Source organism: Poecile atricapillus, chromosome Z, assembly GCF_030490865.1.
Source record: "Poecile atricapillus isolate bPoeAtr1 chromosome Z, bPoeAtr1.hap1, whole genome shotgun sequence".
Lineage (NCBI taxonomy): Eukaryota > Metazoa > Chordata > Aves > Passeriformes > Paridae > Poecile > Poecile atricapillus.
Genome location: NC_081289.1, coordinates 126,207 through 142,247, shown reverse-complemented (window position 1 = coordinate 142,247; position 16,041 = coordinate 126,207). Strand labels below are relative to the sequence as shown.

General features: G+C 53.1%; 2 protein-coding genes across 2 annotated transcripts; both read left to right on the top strand.

The window, feature by feature from the left end:
• The first annotated feature begins 76 nt into the window (after positions 1-76).
• On the top strand, positions 77-2,718 carry LOC131573578 (nucleoside diphosphate kinase 6-like). Its single transcript, XM_058827657.1, has 6 exons — positions 77-225; positions 330-432; positions 525-564; positions 879-1,039; positions 1,244-1,420; positions 2,497-2,718. The coding sequence occupies exons 1-5, from the start codon at positions 148-150 to the stop codon at positions 1,408-1,410; spliced, it is 549 nt and encodes a 182-aa protein (XP_058683640.1). The 5' UTR covers positions 77-147; the 3' UTR covers positions 1,411-1,420; positions 2,497-2,718.
• Positions 2,719-13,498: 10,780 nt separating this feature from the next.
• LOC131573311 (olfactory receptor 5V1-like) lies at positions 13,499-15,538 on the top strand. Its single transcript, XM_058827131.1, has one exon. The coding sequence runs from the start codon at positions 14,416-14,418 to the stop codon at positions 15,361-15,363; it is 948 nt and encodes a 315-aa protein (XP_058683114.1). The 5' UTR covers positions 13,499-14,415; the 3' UTR covers positions 15,364-15,538.
• Positions 15,539-16,041: the final 503 nt, after the last annotated feature.

Below are 16,041 nucleotides of genomic sequence, written 5' to 3'. Positions count from 1 at the left end.
CCGCCCCCGCCCCGGCCCCGCCTCCGCCCCGGCCCCGCCCCGGCCCCGCCCTGTTCCGCTCCCCTGCCGTCCCTGCCCCGGCCCCGCTCTGTTCCGGTCCCGGCCCCGCTCTGTTCCCGGCCCGGCCCTGCCGTCCCTGCCCCGGCCATGGCGGCCCCGCGGCGCCTGCAGCTGACGCTGGCGCTGCTCAAGCCGGACGCGGTGGCCCATCCGCTCGTGAGCGAGGTGAGAGCCGGGCAGGACCGGAGCGGGAGGGACCGGGCCGGGCAGGGCACCGCAGAGCAGGCCTCGCCGCGTCCCGCCCCTCCCAGCGCCGCCTCTTCCCGCAGGCCGTGCACGCCGCCATCCTCCGTCACCGGTTCCTCATCGTCCGCGCCAAGGAGCTGCGCTGCGGCCCGGAGCAGAGCCGCCGCTTCTACCGGGAGCACGCCGGTACGAGCGGGGCCCAGGGCCTGCCGGAGCGGGGTGCTGAGCCGGGCCGGTGCCCCTGGGCCGGTGCCGACTCGCTCCGTGTCTCTCCGCAGGGCGGTTCTTCTACCAGCGGCTGGTGGAGTTCATGGCCAGGTACCGGGCGCGGGTGTGTGCCGGGGCTCGCTGGAGCGTGCGGAGCCGGGCGGAGTGCGGGGGTCACAGCCCGCTCTGGCAGCAGCGGTACCTGATGGGTGCCCCCTGCGAGGGTGCTGGAGGGCATCATTTGCAGTGGGTCACCGGTGCCAAGGCCGTGCCGCGCTGCCGGGGCAGGACCGTGCCCCTCCCCACGGGCAGGGTCTGGCGCGACAGCCCACGGCAGCTGGACTGTGCGGGTTTGTAAGGACGAATAACCTGTTTGTAACGAGCTCTTCATAATTTCTCCTGCTGTTTCTGGGCCCTTGCCGCAGTGGCCCCATGTGGGCTTACATCCTGGCCCACGAGAATGCTGTCCCTCTCTGGAGATCCCTGATGGGACCCACTAAAGTGTTCCGAGCCCGACACAGCGACCCAGACTCCATCCGAGGTGCCTATGGCCTCACAGACACCAGGAACACGACCCATGGCTCAGGTAGGTCTGCAGTTCTTGGGTGGTTCTTGGGGAGGCCGGGATGATGGTGCTTTGTGTGCCTTTGCTTTATTTCTGGGGCTCCAACTGAATGATTTGTTCCCTTCTGCAGACCCCACACACACCTCGCCAGGTGCTTTTGAAGTCCAGCATGTGTTTATGGTGGCAGACTGGCATCTCTCATTGCCTTTCCCTGTCTTTTGACAGATTCACCTGCCTCAGCCAGCAGAGAAATTGCCTTTTTCTTCCCTGAGTTCGATGAGCGGCGCTGGTACGAGCAGGACGAGCCCCGGCTCCGCCGCGGGCAGCTGTTCTACAGCCCCGAGGAGCGCGTGCACCGTGTGCTCAGGGCACAGGAGGCAGACGTGACCTGAGTTACCCCTGGTAGGGTTTGGTTTGCTGGCCTGGCAGCACCTGTGGGCATTCTCTTGGGGCACCAGACACAGAGCTGTGCCGTGTTTCAGGGACTGTGGGAAAGGAAAGCCTCACGCATGTTGTGCTGCCTGGGATGAGGTTGTGCCACCTGGGATCAGATTATTGGGGTAACAGGTGGATGCTGGGGCGCTGTAGGAAGAATTCCCCCAGCAGTGCTCATGCTGACAGTCTGGCCATGCAGCTCACTGGGCCCCTGAGTTTGTTTGGGTGTGAACAGGACAGGTGAGTTGCTCAAGGGCCAGCTGAAGGATGGGTTGGTTGTGCCAGATGGGATTGGCCTGAGTTTGCTGATGGGAAGCCTTGGGTTCTCCCTGCTGGCTCTTCCCACAGTGCTTAGGGAGAAAAGAAGGAAAAAGAGCAGGAAGAAAGGTATCAGCAGGGCAAGATGAACTGTCCTGTCTGTACTCACCTTCAGCTGGGCTGGGAAATGAGCATCTTTGCCAATAGCTCTTCATGTGAGACCACTTGAAGCCCTCAGTGACCATGGCCTGACAGCACCAGGACAATTCCATGTCCTTGGGAAATGGGATGGACAAGGCCACTGAATTACCCAGATGTGTGATGGAATGATGACAGGGTGGTGCAGGAGGACTCAGTTGGGAGGTACAGAGCCAAGTCCTGGCAGGCTGATACGTGTTTCTCTCTGTGATGCTGTGTGAGGTGTGTTCCTGGATGGGGTTTCAGTCTGTTTATGCTGTCTCCCTACAGGCTCTTTACAGTACTGCCATTTTAGTTACAGTGCCTTGTACTGAGGGAATTCCCTTTGGGCAGTCCCAAATGCTCAGGCTGGGGAAGGTGTGCTGTGCTTGGGGCAGGAAAACTGAGCTGAGATTCACCAGTGCCCTGGCACCTCACAGAGCCAAGGCAGGGACTCTCCAGGTGCTCCCTGAGCTCTGTGAGCTGTTGGGCAGTGACTGACAATGCTCTGTGGCAGAAAGCACTGCCCTCAGCTGCCGTGGTTAAACTCATCTGCGTTTGTGGTGCCTCCTCCTTTCTGGGATCAAATGGTCATTGTTCTGTTCCAGGTACAGATCCAGGGATTTGCGGGGCATCACTGCTGTCCCTGTCCTCAGCAGTGTCGAGTGGATCTGCTCAGGATCCTGTGTGTCTTCACACAGGTCTGAGAGCTGCTGTCCCCCGTGCTGTTGATATTTTATTGATGCTTTATCAGTTGTTTCATTGATTATTGGAGGATTTGCTTAGAGCTGTGTGTTTTTCTTGTAACTATTAAACTTTACTATTTTTCACTTTTCTTCTTTTATGCTGCACTTTCCTTTTTGGATATTCCTTGGGAATTTCATTAGCTGATTATGCCTGGCTCACACTTGCCATTTTTGAAGCTTTGGTGTTTTCTCCTATTCACTTGCAATGGTTATATTTGTCCCTTTGAACATTGCCAGTGCAGAGAACTCTGACAGTAGGATTGTCACAGAGTGACATCACCTCACAGCCACCATGATTCAGGTTCCTGCTGAGTGTCACCCTGAGGTGGTCCCGAGGCTGTACCTGAGCACAGGTGCTCAGACTGGGCAGCCCACTGAGGAGACAGAGGATTTATTGTGTGAATCTAAAGCTGTCCAGCAAATTTTATCAGAGACCTGAGATTGAAACACTTGGTGTTTGATGCAGAAGACAGTGTCAGAACTGATTTTTGGTCTCCGAGGAAGTCTTACGGAATATCACAGGTAACTCTGAGGGCTCTTATCAAAGTGGGTTTGTTTTGGGTTTTTTATTCTATTTCTCTTCCTTGTAAATACCCAGTAAGTGATTTTTTGCTTTTCCAAAGGTGCTTGCCCCATCCCTGGCAGTTTCCTTGGCTGAGCTGGATGGGCCTGGAGCAGCCTGGTGTAGTGGGTGACATCTCTGTTCATGGCAGGGACATGGAGCTGGATGAGCTTTATGGTCCCTCCCAGCCCAAGCCATTCCTTACTGATGGGTGTGTGTTACAGCAATAAATCAGTCTCCCAGTTTGTCTCAAACCAAGACAATGTGGCACCTCAGTAAGGTGTGAAGGGCAGTTTGAGATCCCTGTTTTTTCCTAGAAGCTGCAGGTCCTGCCCCACCTGTGGGGTTCTGTGCACAGGGCTGGTCACAGCTGGGTGTGCAGCAGGTTCCACCCCAGCTGCTGCTGCAAAAGCACTGCCTGGGGCCACGAGGTCCAGCCCAGGCACCTGCAGGGACAGCTCAGGTGTGGAGCTGGGCCAGGGTGTCTCACAGGGACATGTGAACTTTGGGCCTAAAGCTGATCTACTCTTGGAGGAATTGGTCAGGTTTGTGTCAGCACTGGAGGGAACAACCTGGCTTGGTCTGGGAAGAAGGGAAGGAAAGGCTTCAGAGGGAAATCAGTGCTGATCCCAGCCCAGGCTGCTGATCCCAGCCCAGGCCTGGCCTCAGTCCCTGCCACCACGGGCAGAACCCTCTCAGCTTGAGGAATTTAATTTCATTTATTGCTATAAAAACATTTAGTTACTGATTCAGATACTGCAGAAAACCCAAGAAAACTATTAAAGAAACACCTGGGGAAACAGCTTTCCTCTACCTTCCCAGGTTCAGTCCAGTATCTTTTCTCCCCTCTTTCCATGCAGCTTCTGTCCAGTTCCTACCAGTCGCTGGGGGAGGTGACATGGCACAGGGGGCTGGAGCTGGGCCGGGCTTTGCTTTTCTGCTTTTTGTTTCTTCCTCTTTCCTTGTTTACTCACTCAGGGCACACCCATAGGCTTCAGTTCCTCAGGTGTGTACCTGCTCTACCATGGTCCCTCCCTGGGCTGGTCCCTTCAGGGAGAAATGAGCCAATGGGAATTTCACTGAGTTTGCAGAGGAAAACGCCGTGTCCTGCACCTGGGCAGGGATGTTTCCATCTGCCAAGGCTCACGTGAGAGACCAGAGAAGCAGCTGGGTGTCCTGATGGGCCATGAGCCACCCCTGAGTCAGCAGTGCACCTCCATGGTCTGAGAGCATCCTCAGCTGTGGGAGCCAGAGCAGTTGCCCACAGGTGAGGGAGACCCCATCCCCTCCCTGGGGCACAGGTAAGGCCACATCGGAGCCCTGGCACCAGTTCCAGGCTCCCCTGTGCAAGATAGCCTGATCAGAGCTGGAGTCCAGCATGGACTGAGTAGGAAATCTGAGAACCTGACAGGTGAGGAGAGGCTGAGGGCTGGGACTGTGCTGGCTTGGGAGCTCAGTGGGTTTTATCGATGGGCAGAAATCCCAGGTGAGAGCAGTGAAGGGAGCCTTAGGTGTCCCAGGAATGAGCACAAGGCAATGGAAACAACCTGAAATACTATCAATTTCACTGAGACATAAAAAACCCTCTTATTATTTTTATACTACAATATTATATACTACAATATTTATATTTTTATAAAATAAGGTCAGGAGCCCTTTTGCCAAGGCAGGGCTTTGGGCTCAACATGCTCCAGAGCTCCTTTCTGTGCTCCTGGGCCACAGGTGTGGACCCTGGGGTGTTGCTGCATAGGGGCATCCCCTGCCACTGGGCACATGCCACACTGCCCACGTGGGCACCTGGGCATCAGGTGAGGCTTATCCTTCCTCCAGCATGGCCACAATTTGTACCAGCCCCACCTGGGGGACTCTGTTGGTGTCCAGTATTTCCCTCTGCAGCTGATCTGCCCTTTTCCCAACAGCCTCTGTCCTGCTTTTCCCAGGTCTGGAGATGAGGAAAAATGGATATAATGGAAATAAAGTCAAATTTGCATCTTCAGTGCTGACTGCACTTGTCTCTGCTAAAGCTGCATCTCACTGTACAGAGCTAGAGACAAGGGTGTTGCAGGTGGCCAAAGATTTTTTTGATTTGATTTTGTATCAGGCTGTGGGTTTTCACACAGAGAAGACAAGGAGCCTGGGAAAACAGCCACAGAATCAAATCCCAGGCAAACAGAAGTAATGGTGTTCAGGGATGGATGTGCCACAGAAATCCAATCCATCTCCACACTGAAAGTGCCGAGGAATAAGCAGTCATTTCTGATTTGGGGCTCACAATCCTGTAGTCCACAGTTTTCCCACAGGGCTGCTGTACAAAGCCGGAGGGACAAGGAGTGAGAGAAACACCAAACTGCAGAAAAAATCCCCATAGATTTGGACTGTTTTCTCCCTAGCACAGAAAATAAACACTCTCCCACCTCAGGCCCCAGACAGGCCAAGCCTGGGCTGGATCTGGACACTGACTAAATGTAACTTTGAGCTTGATGTGGTGACTCAGACCAGGAAAACCCCATGACAGACCATACTCCTGTCTACACAGACAAACCATCCACACTGTCCAGACAGCTGCATCTGTGTGATACACTGCAAAGCCCTGGCAGACTCCAGGAAGAACCAGTTTTCATCTCTCCATCAAATCCTGATCCCAATTATCAACATATCCAGGGCTTGATTGGCCCCTCCATTCACACACGACATGGAGTACTTTTGTCAGCCAGATTGCTTCATTAATGCTCCCCTGCCTTCCAGGTAAAATGTTACAGATTAAACACAACATGGTTTCTGGATCTCCCACAGCACCCAGGGAAAGTTAAAATCCATCAGTGCAAAGCTGCTGCTGCTGGAGCTGAATATTTAAATTTAACGTGGGGCTGTGTTGTGGAAAGGTCCAGAGGACATATATATGTTCTATGGAAGCTCTTTAGAAATCCACCCTTCCCAGAGTGCAAGGAGAGTTCTGGAAGCAGTGGGAGGGATGAGTTATGCTAACAGCAGTGTTGGGGTGTCTGTGCAATCCTGGAGCAGTTCTGCATGAGGCAGCAGCTGTGGTTCAGTATTTTCCAGTCTGATCCCTGGGTACTGGCTCCCTGCACAGGGAGAACAGGCAGGAGAAGTTTAAGCATTGGACAGAAGGAGAACAACAGAAAAACTACAGATGTGAGATTGTGGCAGCATCATCTATCACAAAACTAAGCTGAAGCAGCATTCAGAAAATTGTCTTTGTTATTTTGCAACACAAAGTTTGGAGGTCAAATAAAGCAACCAAAAATCTGTGGCAGAGTAAGCCTGAGGCAAGGCCCAGGTCTCTGGTTTCAGCTTGGTCTGTACTCACAGATCAGGGATGGGAAAGGGGCAGCAAGGAGAGAAAAATGAGATCATTTGTGTTAAATTGGTTAGTAATCAATTGTAAATTGGTTAGTAAAAAGTTAGTAACTTTGGAAGTTATGAATCAGAGGTGTCTCAGCCAAGGACCAAGAGGCACCAGAATGACACAAGTTACGTATGAGGTTTGCAATGGTGCAATATCTGCTCCTACCTACTGTGGGATATAGCTAGCGTGGCTTGGGCACAGCAAGAATTTGGGCAGGAGGTACAACCAGGGTTGCAAATAGTCCTAGAATCTCAACAGTGTATTTTTTGTTGCAAAAATAGATGTTTTCAAAATGTTTCCTGTCACCCAAATATTTCCCAGAGCCTGTCAAAGCACTGGCCAATTACTTACTGTTTTCTCTTTTTATTTTACTTCAACAGTTTCACATGTGCATCCTGTCCACAGATATTTCAAAGGTGGTGTGTCTGTGCAGTCTTGGGCCTTCTCACTCCAAGTGCCTCTCGGATGCTGGATGATTCCAGCAGCTGTGGATAAAGTGGCTGCCTTTAACTTTTCCCAGCACAGAACTTTTTCCAGCCCACTGTGGGCCTTGTTTACACGTTCACAAACATGCCAGATGAGCAAATGAAGTGCTCTGGGCTTTTGTAATTGGCACTGGAGCTCCTGCAGCCTGTTCCTCACAGATCGGAGTCTGTGGGGAATGGGACCAAGGGGGCAAACTGGGAACACAGGAACTTCTCTCTCCAGCTTCAGCCTCCTGCTGGAAGTGCACTAATTGGCCTCAGGGGCAGAGCTGGTGCCCACAGCTGAACTGGAGACCTCAGGGCTGGCTCTTGCAGCTGGGGACAGAGCTGAGGCAAGAAGGAGAGAGGCAGCAGGTGCCACAACTGCCCAGGAAGGACCATGAGCAACTGGGAGGCAAAGGTGCTTCCCAGTGGGGACAGGAGAGACTTTCCTTGGTGCTTTCTGAGCACAAGTTGGCCAGGAAGAGCCAGTGACCCCAGGGCTCAGCACAAGTGGCCGGGAGAACACTTTCCACTTCCAGGCTGCTGCAGGTGTTGGACCTCAGGGAAACAGGTCACTCACTTCATGTGTTGTGAGTGCAGTGTTTGGGCTTCTGCAAACATCAGCACACTACAAGTACATGTAAATCCAGTCAGCTTTGGCCAGTTAATGGTTAGACCATAACATTGCAACCCTTCCTTCCCACTCTTCTTAAAAACAAGTACAAATTACACTGGAAAAAAGCTTGAAACAGTACAGTTCTCTTCAGACAAAAATCTCCTTGTCAGGTGTTGGGAGAGGAGTCTGGCAGGAATCTACAGCCTCTCCCACAAGATGTGAGGTGTGGCTGTTGTCCTGTCTTGGATAGGCCAAAGTGGAAATGCCAAATTTAGCTTATTCTTATTCCTTGCCTGGTTCTGGTAACAGGTGGCCCTGACAATTTAGCTAAAAATAATTTTCAAAATCCTGAAGGAATCCCGAGGAAGTCATTGGGAGAAACCCCTGAAATACTCTTTTTGGAAAGCCTGGTGAGAGTTTGATTCCAGCATTAGACTGTGTTGGTGGACAGGGGCTGCTGGTCCAAGCCATGCTCTGAGCAGGCCCTGGAGCAGAGGTGGCTCAGGCTGTGAGTCTGCTCATCTGTGGCCAGGTGAGTGCTGAGAATCTCCAAGGTCAGAGTCCAGGGTCTCTCAGGGCCTTTATCCAGTGCCCAAAAGGGTTTTTCCCTGAGATCCAGTGAGGATATCTCCTGTTCCAGCTTGTCCAAGTTGCCTCTCTGGTCACCATGCAGTTGTGAGGAGAGTCTGTACCCATCACCTCTCCCCAGTAACACGAGGCTGTAACTGCTGACTGTGCTCAGGGCATCCTTTTCCTCTCTCCAACAGTGGGACTTAGGAGAAAATCCTACAGAAGAGTGCCCATGGAGAGTGGTGCTAGAAGCCAAAAAGTGTCAGATTCATTTGGGTTGAGAGGAACCTTAAAGCTCCTCCAGTTCCACCCCCTGCCATGGGCAGAGATCTTCCACTAGACCAGGTGGCTTCAAGCCCCATCCAGCCTGGTCTTGGACACTTCCAGGGATGGGGAAGCCCAGCCTGAGGAGAAAAGAACACAAAAGCACAAGATGTAGGTTGTTTGAAGTCTGTTGGAACTGCAGTCTGGGTGACACCTGCAGGGCAGGACGGCTTTGGTGCCCTCAGAACTGACTCTGAAGCAGCTGGAAGCTCTGAGGGGAAGAACCTGAGCATGAAAGTCTTGCAGCATCAGGGAGAATCGTGGCTATTAACAACCCACAGAGCTCCTGAGCCAGGTGTGGCTGCGGGATCCTGGGCCCAGAGGCTGCCTGGGCAGCAGCAGGGAGAGCAGGGATGAGGGCAAGGGAGGCGCTCAGTGGGCACAGGCCAGACCAGCAGCAATGTCAGGGAAAGCAGCACTTGCCTGGACCACCAGGTTCAGAGGATGGTGTGAAGAGGTCACGCTCTACCTAGAGGGCAGGGACAAGTGGAGTGTCACCAGTATCTGCCTTGGCACATGTCCTGTGGAACATCCTCATCAGCTGCAGGAAAGAGGGAACAGTGTTCTCCTGCCAGGGTTGTGAGTGACACAAGTCAAGGGGACCAGTGCTCCAGGGTAAGGCCAGAAGGACATGGACAGACTGGAAATGGAGCCAGAAGGAACTGGGAAAATTAAAAACACCAAGCAGCCGTTTGCCAGTCCCTATAGGGAGGTTATCCCCAAACCAGTGCCACACTCATTACAGTGGGACATGGAGGGAGGAGGAGGAGTGGCAGGCAAAATCCAGACAAAATCCACCATTTTCTTGTCCCCATCCTCAAAGGAAGCATTTGTACCCATGTGGAGTCCAGGACCAGCTGGCAGTGCTGCTGCAGGGAGCTGTGATAGGAGTGGTAGTGGTTTCTGCTGGAGAAAGAATTCTTGAGTAGGAGGGTGCATCCCTTAATGCAAGCAGGGAGAAGTTCCTGATGTTAAAACAGTGCACTTGGGTATGGGAGGTACAGCACATGCTTGGAGAAGGTAAGTTAAGGACCTGATTTTCAGAAGTGACAAGTATTTATGGGATCTGGGCCCAATCCTGAAGGCTGCACCACCAATTTGAGGTACTTGGTTTAAAAAACAACTTCCTAACATTTCACAAGTTCATGGAGATTTTATTTACTGCTGGACACCACTGGCCAGGTTTGATATCCATCAGGAGACCAGAGAGGGACACAGTGATATTTCTTATCCTAAAAGGCTGTTCTGAAGACATAGACTAACAGAACTGAAGTTTCTGGAAGATTTCTGAATCTGGGAGATTTCAGTATATTTTAATATTTATGCCAAGTATTGGTGGTCTCAGAAAAGTCCCTTTTCAAATATCAAAGTGAGAGGGGGTTTCTCCTAGTCCTGCCAGCATGTGCCTTCCCTAAAACCTTGGGAGAGTGGCCAGGTTGTATTGGAATGCCATGGCACCAAGTTTTTGTTTGAAATAAGGAAATGCTCATCATTGCCACAAGAAAAAGGTGTAATTTTGTAAACTCCAAGCAGATGAGTGAAAAAGTCCACTTATCTTGGCCCCTGTCTCCTGCCAGCTGATGCCCTGCCTGAGAGCTGCTCAAAACAGGCAGAGCCCAGAGTCACTGTTGTGTGTACACACAGGACACAGATTTACAGCTACACACACACACAGCCAGTCACAGCTGCTCGTTTTACCACTTGCTGCTCATCTTTTTCAGCTCCTGACACCCTCTGACCCACGTTTCCTCTGACAGAGGCTGCCCTTCCCATGGTATCTGTGTTGGATTTCCACACAGGGCATTCATCCCCATCTAGGGTTGTAGCCTACACTTTCCCTACTTCCCAGATGCTGTTACTGTTCAGCCTCACATCTCTTGGCATTCCAGATCCACAGCTTATGCTTGGACCATCTCCTACTGCCCTATCACCAAGAGCAGAAGCTGAAGAACACCAAAGTGAAGCAATACAGCTTCCCTGCTGCAGAAACATCACTGTTTCAACCTCTAGATTCACTCCCCGTGGCAGTCCTTGTTTCCTGGGGTTCCCACTTTACATTTCCATGGCACTACACAGTGAACTCCAGCTAAACTTACTCCTTCTAGCAGGAATAGCTGCAGGCTCTGAGCAGGCAGTGTTCACCCAGCCTGAGCTGGAGCAACCTCATTGCTGAGACCTTCAAACACACTGGGCACTGCTTGGTGCCTTCTGTGTCCAGTCAGTGCCACTGCCAGGGCTCTGTCCCAGCTGTCCAAGTCCTCTCCCAGGCCTCTGGAGCACATCCTCTCCTCCAGAGAGCTGTGCACTGGGCTGAGTGGGCACGGTTAGTACAGGTGGTGAGAGAACAGGGAGTGTGGGTGCCATGCAGCCACCTCATGCTGTGCCCCTACAGCCAAAGGCCAGCCCCCATCACTGCTCCTCTCTGCTGACAGTGGTGTGTGCAGGGACCTCATAGCCCTGCAATAGGTAAAATGGGGTGTAGGAAGGACTTGGGGCCCAGGAACTGCAGCTCCCATCCCCTCCAGCAGCCTCCTCCCATGGCCAGGTGCCTAAGAACTGCAAGGCTGGAGCGGAGTCTGCACCTGGCACAGCTAGGCAGAAGGTCAGCGTGGGTCCTGTGTCAGAAGGGTTTGGTCCCATGGGCTCAGATCCCACTGGTGCAGGCTTGTGAGTGCTGCTCCTCCCTCTGTCACTGAACAGCCTCTCCCCAGGGCCCCTGCAGGGTTAAAAGCTTCTGCTGCGCTTCCAGCATCGAGGACACACGGGCTTCTCGTCACGCAGGTAAGACAAACCAGGCAGCACCTGGGGCATGGCTGAGACATGGAACATAGGACAGCATCTGGGGACAGCTTACTAAAGGACCCAGGTGCCATCCAGTCTCTGCTCTTGGCTGTGCAGGTGAGGGGTGAGAGGGCAGGGCTTCACCTGGTCCCTGTCCTGCACTGCTGCAGGGGGAACCTGCTGCTGACCCCCAGGGCTCCTGGATGGTCTGGGCAGGCTGTGGCTGCTCTGCTGCCTCCAATAGAGGCATCCAGATCTTTCCAAGATAAATGAATCCTGTGTTGTTACCTGCTCCCTCAGTTCAGCCATCCCCTCACACTGGGCCTTGGCTGTGCCCAGTGCTCAGGACCCCACATCCCAGGGCTAAATGCTCCAGGCCACCTGCTCTGCTCACCTGAGGGAGTATGGATGCAGTGCCTTGGTGAGGAGAAGCAGGAGCAGCTTCCCCGGCTGGGTACGGAGCACATCTGAGCTCCTGCATGAGCAGAGCTGGGTCTCTGGCTGCCTCGTATGTCACCACCACAAGGGTCCCTCCCATCTCCCGAGGGAAGGACAGGAGCCTGACTGGCACTGGTGGCATCTGTGTTTCCTCTCTGCTCCCCTTCCAGCCTTTCTGGCCTTGTCTGCCTGGGCAGAGGTGTGTGTACCTGCTCTGTACCCTGTGCACAGGGTAACACCTGCTCAGTCTGTAGTTAGCATGAGAAATCCCCTTCAGTGCAGGTGACAGAGGGAGGAAAAGGGTCAAGCAAGATGGAGGCTCTTTCCAGGCTCATTCCTCTGCAGTTCAAGGGGGCCAGGGAGATTCTCCTCCCATATCTTCCTATTCCTTAGTGTGCAGGATGTCTGAAGACAAATGGATTAAATCTGGCATCTCCAAACTATGGCTGTGTTTGCTGCATCACTCCACACCAGGGTGAAAGCCAGTGTCATTCCTCTGCACATTCCTGTGGTTGCTCCACAGCCCTGGAGTTCCATGTTCCATCCAGCCTGGATTTGTCAGCCTGGGGAGGGCACCCGATGAGCTCTCCAGCCCCTGCTGTCCCTCCTGTGGTGGCAGGCACTCACTTTTGGCAGTGCCAGGTTCACCTGTCAGCAGCCTCCTGCCTCTGATGAACAGGTCAGCAGGAGCAGCATCCAGGCAGGTCCTGGACAGAGCCTTCCCCTCTCCCCCCACACAAGAGGGTACCCATGTCCTCACCAACCAGCTGCCTGACTGCTGTGACAGCTCACACAGCCTGAATTCCCAGTGTACACAGATCCACATGCACGTGTGGCACTGCAGCAGGGGCAGTGGGAGGCAGGAGGCAATTCCTGGGGAGTTGCACCATGCCTTCACCCCCCAGGACCCTCTCCCAGACAGGCAGGCTGGGCTATTCCTTCATCAAAATGTTCTTGGCTCAGGCTGGAGCTGGAGGAAGAGCAATGGTCTGAGATTTACAGACCACTGGATGATACAGTCCTTGTGTCCCTCTCCAATATGTGCAGAATTAGTAATTTTAGAAAGCCCAAAGTGTGCAGAATGAGTAGATAAAGAATATGTTGATCTGTGCAGCTACCTGAGAACTTGCCCATGCAGAGGTTTCCCAGCCTGGTGCATCCTGAATGGAGTGATAAGTTAGGATGTCACTGTGCCAGGCAAGGAAGAACTCATCTTCCGATTGAGCATTTTCCTCTCAAAGTTTTTTTTTTTTTTTTAAAAAAGTTGAAAAACTAACAAGTGAAAGAGAAATGAATCAGAACTTAATTCTGCTTCTGCTTAGCAAGCCCTGGTACTGCTCCCAGTGCACAGGGAGAAAACACCCTCAGAACAGGATAATCTTCAGCTGCAGGACCTGAAAATTATGAATGAGACAGAAGTGACAATGGAGCAATTCCAACAGAAAACATGCACAATTTTAACAGTGCTTTGACAATTTCCTGTGGTAAGCAGCTACAAGAAACAAACTCCCACCAGTGAATTCTCCAGCACTTCATGTTATAAATGCATGACTGATGCATAGATCCAGGCTTTGGTCAGGGAAATTAAAACCAGACTAATGGGTCTAAAGCAAGGGAACCTTGAAACTAAATTAGATTGTTTCATCTCCTGAACAGACATGACAATTGACTTCTGTTGCTAAAAGTACTTTTATAAGGAGGAAGGGGGATGCTTTCTTTTTTCTTTCTTTTTTCTTTCTTTTTTCTTTCTTTTTTCTTTTTTTGGTCTTTGCCCACTGAAGCACCTTGGCCCCACCCATGGAGTCCATGGCATGGGCAGGGTGGGCAGCAGCAGCCCTGGCCATAAGCACCCAGCACACACCATCTCCATCAGCTCTTGGCTGAAGTTCTGAACTGTAAATGCTTCCTTGTGCCTCCTCCATCTCTTGGGCATGATGATCACAGCTCCATGTGAAAGTGAGCTAAACTATTGTGTCAGGGTGAAAATTGAAATAGGATGATGGAAAAAAGGTTGGGAGTTTCAGGCCAGGAGATCCCTGATGGCTTAAATTTTCCTGTGGCTCAAACAAACCCCGTGTGATGAGTTGTTCTTTGCTGGAACCTTACTTTTGTAAGTGGAATGCTTGCTTTGTGAGAGCTGGTTATTACAGAGCAGAAAACAGGATAAAGAAATAAAGAGTTTTTAACCGGCGCAGGGTGATGGCATATTCCCAGCCCAGGGCTGGAGAAGAGCAAGCTTAGTGGATGTGGCATCTAGGGAATGCTGCAACCTGTCCAGGGACAGGGAAACATCTACTCACCATAAATACATTCAGGAGGGGGAGAGACACATGCTTGGAATAGTCATCAGGACTAGGGGCTGGGTAGGCAAAGAACTCCAAGAGGTGTGGGTGAATGCCCCCTGCTCTTGGGTTTTTCCGTGTGCTTCTTCTGCAGTCAGGTACCCAACACTGGATGACAGCTCTTTGGACTCCAAAATTCAAGTGTCTGTGAAATCTGAACTTGGGAAATTTTCAACAACTACAGAGACGGGACCAGAGCCATTCCACTAGTGACGTCCTTGCCTCATGGGAGGCTGTGCTTTAGTCCCCTGCCTCACAGTCCCCCCCACCTCCTCAGGGCTCATTTCTGCCCAAAGACTGATCCAGCTTGCCCCATGGCAGGTATGAACCAGACACAGGTGATGGAATTTGTGCTCTTGGGCTTTCCCCACAGCCGGCCTTTCTTCTTTGCTCTTTTCCTGACCATTTACCTGGCCACGCTGCTGGGGAACTCTGCAATACTTTCCCTCGTGTCCCTCGATCGCCATCTCCACAGCCCCATGTACTTTTTCCTTAGTCACCTGTCCTGCTTAGACCTTTGCTACTCATCAGTGACGGTGCCCAAGATCCTGGCAAACACTCTGCGCCCACAGGCAACCATCTCCTACGTTGGGTGCCTGGTGCAGATGTTCCTCCTGATGTGGTGCGCGGGGGCCGAGTGCGCGCTGCTCGCTGTCATGGCCTACGACCGCTACGCTGCCGTGTGCCAGCCCCTGCACTACGCCCAGGCCCTGAGCCACAGCACCTGTGCAGCAGCTGCTGCTGCCTGCTGGCTCTGGGGGCTGCTGGACTCGGCCGTGCACACCCTCCTGGCGAGCCGGCTCTCGTTCTGCGGGGCTGCCCAGCTCCAGCACATCTTCTGCGACGTGCCGCCGCTGCTGGGGGCCACCTGCAGCAACACCCGCCCCAATGAGCTGGCCCTCCACGTGTCCAGCATCTTCGTGGGACTCAGTCCCTTCCTGTTTGTTGTAATCTCCTACCTTTGCATCCTGGCCACCATCCTCGGGATGCCGCTGGCCACCAGCCGGCGCAAGGCCTTCTCCACCTGCTCTGCACACCTGCTCGTGGTCACCCTGTACTTCATGACAGCCAACCTGAACTACAACCGGCCCAGCTCGGGTTACTCCCCAGCAGCTGACGTTCTGGTCTCCGTGCTGTACTGCATCGTCACCCCCATGCTCAACCCCCTCATCTACAGCCTTCGCAACCAGGAGGTGTGGGGGGCCCTGCGGAAGGTTGTGCGGGTGGCTGGCACACCAGGCTCCGCAGGCAACGATGCCTGACCGGTGCCAGGGCTGCCACAGGCTGCCCACACGGCGCTGGCACTGCAGTGTCCATCTGTGGGACATCTGTGACAGCACAGGGAGCCTGGGGCTCCCAGCCTAAGCACGTGGCACACTGCTGTCACTCGTCACCCTCAGTGCATCACTGATAGCAGAATGGCAAAATAAAGTCAGGAACAAGGCTACAGGTCCAGGATTCTGTCTTTATTTTTCAGACACCACGTGCTGAGCTCAGCACAGGACCTGCAGCAGCTGCTCTACGGCCAGGGAACCCTGCAAAAAGCTGATTCATGTGGTGCCAGATGTGCTGGCCCTGGGCATGGCCACGAGCTGTGCCTCAGGGCTGCCCAAAGTCTTGAGTCTCTGCCCTGTGCAGAACAAGGACAGTGCCTTGGACTGCAAAACCTGGCCTGGGCAAGAGGGGCTGTCCCACCATCCAGCGTTCCCACGTGCCTTGGCTTCACATCTGGTGTCTGCTGGGTTTCCCCAGGCTGCCAGGGAGGCTCTGCAGCACTTTGTACATGAGCACAGTGGCTTGCACAGGCCACCCATGGCCTCAGTGCTGCAGTCAGACACAGAGGTCTCAGCACAGAGCTGAGAGCTAGTGGCACTGAACTCACCAGAAATGCTTTGTTTATGGCCAGTAAAATTTCCCTCTGCAGCTGTTGCATGTGGTGT

Bases quoted from the DNA above. Each gene is read 5' to 3' on its own strand.
- LOC131573578 (XM_058827657.1), top strand. From the start codon at position 148: ATGGCGGCCCCGCGGCGCCTGCAGCTGACGCTGGCGCTGCTCAAGCCG. The intron at 226-329 runs GTGAGAGCCGGG...CTCTTCCCGCAG, and splicing joins CCCATCCGCTCGTGAGCGAG to GCCGTGCACGCCGCCATCCT. The intron at 433-524 runs GTACGAGCGGGG...GTCTCTCCGCAG, and splicing joins CTTCTACCGGGAGCACGCCG to GGCGGTTCTTCTACCAGCGG.
- LOC131573311 (XM_058827131.1), top strand. From the start codon at position 14,416: ATGGCAGGTATGAACCAGACACAGGTGATGGAATTTGTGCTCTTGGGC.